At 38.9% G+C, this 6000-nt stretch overlaps 1 protein-coding gene across 1 annotated transcript; it reads left to right on the top strand.

Moving 5' to 3' along the window:
• Positions 1-529: 529 nt before the first annotated feature.
• On the top strand, positions 530-1318 carry LOC139112857 (uncharacterized protein PF3D7_1120000-like). Its single transcript, XM_070673862.1, has one exon. The coding sequence runs from the start codon at positions 530-532 to the stop codon at positions 1316-1318; it is 789 nt and encodes a 262-aa protein (XP_070529963.1).
• Positions 1319-6000: the final 4682 nt, after the last annotated feature.

The following is a 6000-nucleotide window of genomic DNA, read 5'->3' as shown; positions in this document are numbered from 1 at the left end:
TTTACATAAAAACTATTGTTTCTATATTTAAAGCTTAGTAGCGCCATTATTTTACAAGTTTTTATTATTAAAAAATTATTTTCTTCTGTTTTGGCAAAATCTCTATCGATTAACGATTTTTTAAAATTTAAATAGATTAATCAATAAATTAATCAATAAGTTAATTAATTAATTACAAAAAATGTTTGTAGGACTTTCGTTTCCGATAGCAGAGCGAGTGGTTGTATGTATGAGAGTGTGAGTGCAGAAAAAAGGGTTTTTGGGTGTTAAAAAAAATTTAGAAGCAAAGGGTGGTGTTGTGGGGATAAAGGGGAAGGTTTTTAAGGAGGGCAAGTAAAGGGAAAGGGTGGAGGTGAGAATAAAGGGAGAAATCTGAGAAAGTACAAGGCGGAGTTCTTTGAAGGTTAGGTTGGCGGTGACAGGGAAAAAACCGAGAGTAAGACAAAGGAAAGGAGGAAGGTAAGGGGGCGAAGGGGAAAGTAAAAGGTAATAAAGACAAAGGAAAGAGGTTCAGAACAGATTTGGGAAAATGAGTGAACAAAAGAAGGAAAATATTGAGATGGGAAAAGAAGAAAAAGGAGAGGGAAAAACGAAGAAGAAAATGGGAAGGCCGGCCAAAGTCGAAATGCTGATGAGGGAAAGGTCCAATAGCTTACCAATAATGGAAGCTTGGAAACAAGAAGAAAAAAGGAAGGAAAGGCAGGAGGAGATAGGTGAAATAGAAGGACTGGAAGGATTCAGAAAAAGCGTAAAAGTATATAGGTTGCCGGTGAAAACGACAGAGGAGGGTGGTGAAGGAAGAGTAAGTAAGGAAGGGTTTGAGGAGGTTATAAAAGAGATGAAAAGTGGATTCCCAAGGATCCAAGCCCAGATAGAAGAGGTAAGGGAAATTAAGGTGCAGATAAGGAAGGAAATAAAAGATTTAAAGGCAATATGGAGAGGAGAAAAAAAAGATTTAGAGAAAAGAATAGATGAAATAGAAAAAAGAATCAGGGAAAAAAAATATGAGGAAGGTAAATCGGAAATGCCAGCAGAAATAAGTGGAAAAGTGTTAAGCCTGGAAGAAAGAACGAGAATGCTAGAAATGGGAAAAGAAAGAGGAAAGAAGGAATGGAGAAAGAATAATTTAATAATAAGAGGAATAAAAATAGAAAATAAAGACAAAAAGGCGCTGAAGGAACAAGTAGGAGAGATATTTGAAGCAATAGGTGTAAAAGCAAAGATAGACGTGAATAAAATAGGAGGAGTGAACAAAGAAAGCTTCGGAATGGTATGGGTAAAAATGGAAAACTTTAAAGAAAAATTGGAAATATTATGAGGTAAAGGAAAACTGAAGGACAGGACGGAATGGATAGGAGACGATTTGACGGAATATGAAAGGAAAGTGGAATGGACTATAAAGAGAGAAGCGGATAGATTAAAAAGAGAAGGAAAACAGGTGAAGATAGGATATAAAAAGATATGGGTAAACAAGGAAATGTGGTTATGGAACGATTTGAAGGAGGAATTGAGAAAGTGGGATAGAGCAAAGGCTTTTGAAACAGAAGGAAATAAAAGGAAGCGGGTGACTGTGGATAGAATAAATGCAAGTTTTTAAAAAGGGGCAGAGAAAGAGAAGAAAAGGAATTGGAAAAAAAGAGGATAAAAGGTGAAGAAGGAGAAAAAGAAAAGAATAAGGAAAAAAATAGAAATGTGAAAAATAAAGGGGGTAAAGAAAAAGAGGGAAAGAAGAAGGAGAAAAGAAGGAAAAAGGCAGAGACAGAAAATAGGAAAATAAAAATAGTTTTTTGGAATGTGGCAGGGGTAGAAAACAAAGATGATGATTTTTGGAAGGGCATGGAGAAGTGGGGCGTGATTTATATGTGTAAAACATGGTTGGAGGAAAAAAGATGAAAGGGAATAAGAAACAGATTGCCAAAGGGTTACAAATGGATAAATAAGGGGGCAGAAAAGAAAAATAAGAAAGGGAGGGCTATGGGGGGATTGTTGATGGGATGGAAGGAGGATTTAAAAGGAGAAAGAAAAAGAGATTTTGAAGATAAGAAAGAAATGATAGGAATAAAGATAAGATGTGGAGGAATATGGTGGAAAATAGCAGGGGTATATGTGAATGAGAAGCTAGAAAATATGATAGAAAATATGAGAAACTGGATGGATGAAAAAGAAAGAGTGAGATATTTGATTGGGGGGGACTTTAATGTGCGAATGGGAGAGGAGGGGGGATTGTGGGATGATGAAAAGGAGGAAAAAGACAAGGAAAAAAGGAAAAGGAAAACAAAGGATAAAAAAATTACAGAGGAAGGAAAAAGATTCTGTAAAGTTCTGGAAGAAGCGGGATGGGGAATAATCAATGGATGTACAAAAGGAGACGAAAAGGGCGAGTGGACATACGTGGGGGGAAGAGGGAAAACATTGATAGATTATGTGATTAGTAATGTGGAAACAAAAAAAGAAATAATAGAAATGAAGGTAAGGGAGGAAGTGGATTCAGACCACTTGCCGTTAATAGTGACGATAAAAGGAGAAGGAGGAAAGAGAAAAAGTTATAAGTATGGAAAGAAAAAGAGTATGAAACTAGACTGGAGTGAGGAGGAGAGAAAAATATTTAGGGAAAAGTATGAAGAAAAAAGGGAAAGAGAAGATAAAATGGAGGAAAACTGGAAAAATTTCAGTAAAGAATTGGAAAAAACAAAAAAATTAGTAAGAAAAGAAATGAAAAAAGAGGGGGGGGGGGAAACCCAAAGAAAGATGGTGGGATGAAGAATGTAGAAGAAAAAAATGTAAAGTTAAGGAAGAATTGCAAAAATGGAGGAAGGGAGAAGGGAGCGGGGAAAACTATAAAAAGATGATAGGAGAATACAAGAGGCTATGTGAGGAGAAAAAATTGCAAGAAAGGATGAGATGGGAGAAAGAGATAGAAAAAATTAGAACCTAAAAAAAAGTGTGAAAAATAGTAAACAAGGGAAGAAAGAAAAGGAAGGAAATAGAAGAAAAAAAAAAGATCGAAGAATGGGGAATATTTTAGAGAGATACTAGGTGGTGTGGAACGGAGAGTTGGAGGGGAATTGGGTAAAGAGAGAGAAGAGGATGTGGAGGAAGACATAGATAGAGAAAAATTTGAGAAAGTAATAAGAAAATTGAAAAAAGGAAAAGCAGCAGGGAGTGATGGAATTGAAAATGAGACCTGGAAATGGGGAGGGGGAAATGTAAAAGAGAAGTTATGGAAAATGTGTAAGAAGGTATGGAGGGGGGAGGGGATGCCGGAGGAATGGAGAGAAGGAGTGGTAGTCCCGATGTTAAAAAAAGGGAAGGGGGAAAAGGTAGAAGAGTACAGAGGAATAACACTGACGCAGACAGCGTACAAGGTGTACGCATCTGTGCTAGCAGAAAGACTAAGGAAGAATATAGAAGAGAAAGGAATATTACCACGGAGTCAGGCCGGATTTAGAAGAGACATGGGGACAGTGGACCAGATATATGTGTTAAACTGTTTGATAAACAAGAAGATAGAAGAAAAGGAAGGGATATCACCAATATGGTGATAGCATTCATTGATATGAGAGCGGCCATTGACTCAGTGGATAGGAGAAAACTGGTGGAAGCAATGAAGAAAAGAGGGGTAAGGGAGGGATTGATAAGAAGGTGTAAAGAAATATTAGAGGAAACGGTGAATAAAGTTAAGGGGGTATTCTAGTGTAGAATTTTGAAAAAATCAAAAATTTTTTTTTGATATTTCAAAAGTGTAGACATTCAAGAATATGCCATTAAAAAACTCATTAACAAAAGTACTTATAAATATAATAGTAAAGTAAACTTACCCCGGCTGCGGGTTTATAAACGAAACGTAGGACTTCTTAGCAAGCTCTAACGTCTAGTGCGTGCGTCTCCTAATCGCTCTTTTGTCTTACGACGCTGCGCGGATCGGTAACTTAGTATATCGATATTACAGATTCCGAATTATCATATAACAAGATGAATTGCTGATGTTGGAATATAAGATATTTTCTTTATACTCATATTACGCGCGCTGGGTAGAGGGCCGTCACTCTCACGTCATTGGACCAAACACCGCCGCATGCGGTGATTGGTCGCTAGAGTTACGTGCACGTGGCCGCTCGACTGCCTGCTGTTTTTCTTGTTTCGTTGCTAACCGCCGAGCAGTCAGCAAGAGCTAAATCTTGGGAGCGTTACGAATTAACTTTTCACGTTCTTTCAGAGTCAATAAGTGAAAATTGATCATACTGCAGTGTGGCCCGTAAGGACAGTCTTTCTAAGCACTGCCAGGGCATATTCGCATCTGGATGATGCTTGTTTGGGCGTCGGTTCAATACCACGCAAAGGATATTAACCCGTAAGGGCAGTGAATTCAGATCCTGCCAGGGTTTTAGCATTAAGTTGCTTGAGGATTAAACGCATACAGAGAATACCCGCATTCAGAAATACACACATCTTGAAGATACACGCATACTTTCAAACTACACTCACGTTTATTATAGGAATTCCCTGGGTAATTATTTGCTACAATTAATTAACCTTTATTTTCAATTATTATTTCATTATGTTTAGTTTTGGATTCAACAGATTAATCTAACGTCTTTGTTTTTCTTTTTCTTCTCCTTCAAAGTGTAGCAGCCCAGATACTTAGTTTTATAAGATAATAATATCAATTATAGTCATTGTAAAAATAAAACAATTTTGTTTTGCAATATTCAGTCTAACCCCTTGCTTGCATCCACATACTTGCTTTATCAAACAGCTGATGTTACTTGACATCTGGAAAGAACTCTGCGAGCATCGATGGACAATTCAGAATATGCTTCGCGATCGACCGAAGCAACCATACGACTGTTTGAACATAGGTTCGCTCACAGTGCGAATATGTTACATGAACGAAATGAAACTTGTGCGACTTGAATCTTTCGACGCACGTATGGCTAGGACCGAGGCTACGTTCACGCGAATGTTGGATTTTGATGATTGCGTCGCTTTGAAATTCAACGTATTCACCAAAGCCCTACCGAAGATCGACGACAAATACGAGCAATTTTGTAAAATCGCTTCCGCATCAAGAAGTCGTACCGAAGCGGTGAGCGCTGTACGCAGCAGCGATTCCTTCGACGAACAACAAATTATAGATTGTGAACTGCTTGCGATTATAATAAATGTGTAAGAAAAAAAGTATAATGAAATATATTGTATCGCATATTTAGAAAATATATACTTTGTAGTCTATATGTAACATTTTTTAATTATTTCTATTCCATCCTTCATCTTCTTATAATTGTGAGGCGTAAGTCCACTTCGTGAATCCGCCTTGTTCATATGTAACGTATGTATCTGAAAGAGAAAGAAATAAGATAAGGAGGAGCGATTAGCCGGGGGGTGTGTACAGCGTTACCCGCATTCAAATCGTATGAGCGCATAAAAGAATCGTTGATAGGCGGCGCGAACGGGTGCGAGAGAGAGGGAACGATGGGCGCGCGATACTTTGCGTTTAACGGGTGCAAGCGAGAGGGAACGATAGGTGGCACGAACGAGTACGAGCGAGAGGGAACGATGGGCGCGATACCTTGCAATTCGCCGCTGCCGCCGCCGCCGCCGCCGCCCGTTGCCGCCGCGACGCCACACAACCCCTTTAAAAAAAATCGCGACTCCTTTGAAAAAATCGCGACTCTTTTGAAAGTTGCGATGCCGAATAAACATGCCGCTGCGCGACGACGCGCTTATCATTTAAAAAAATAATATTACATTTCAGAGTTTTGATGTTGTTATTATTTTCTAAACAATTTGTTCCTAGAATCGCCGACACAGGGGCGATTTATAAATACCCACCCTCTTCCCGCGTGACGTCATTACCCCTTGCCCAAGGTCTCACGGGTCCAAAACCGTTAACACCCCCCTCTCCGCGTGACGTCATTACCCCTCACCCTAGGTCACACGGATACACTAACACATAGTGATCCAGAACCGCTCCATATACATCTACTCCGGCGATCTGAG

The sequence above is a fragment of the Cardiocondyla obscurior genome, linkage group LG02 (assembly GCF_019399895.1).
Source record: "Cardiocondyla obscurior isolate alpha-2009 linkage group LG02, Cobs3.1, whole genome shotgun sequence".
Classification (NCBI taxonomy): domain Eukaryota; kingdom Metazoa; phylum Arthropoda; class Insecta; order Hymenoptera; family Formicidae; genus Cardiocondyla; species Cardiocondyla obscurior.
This window is presented reverse-complemented; position numbering and strand designations above follow the sequence as displayed.

What these genes read in the sequence shown, in the direction of transcription:
- LOC139112857 (XM_070673862.1), top strand. Translation starts at nt 530, where the DNA reads ATGAGTGAACAAAAGAAGGAAAATATTGAGATGGGAAAAGAAGAAAAA.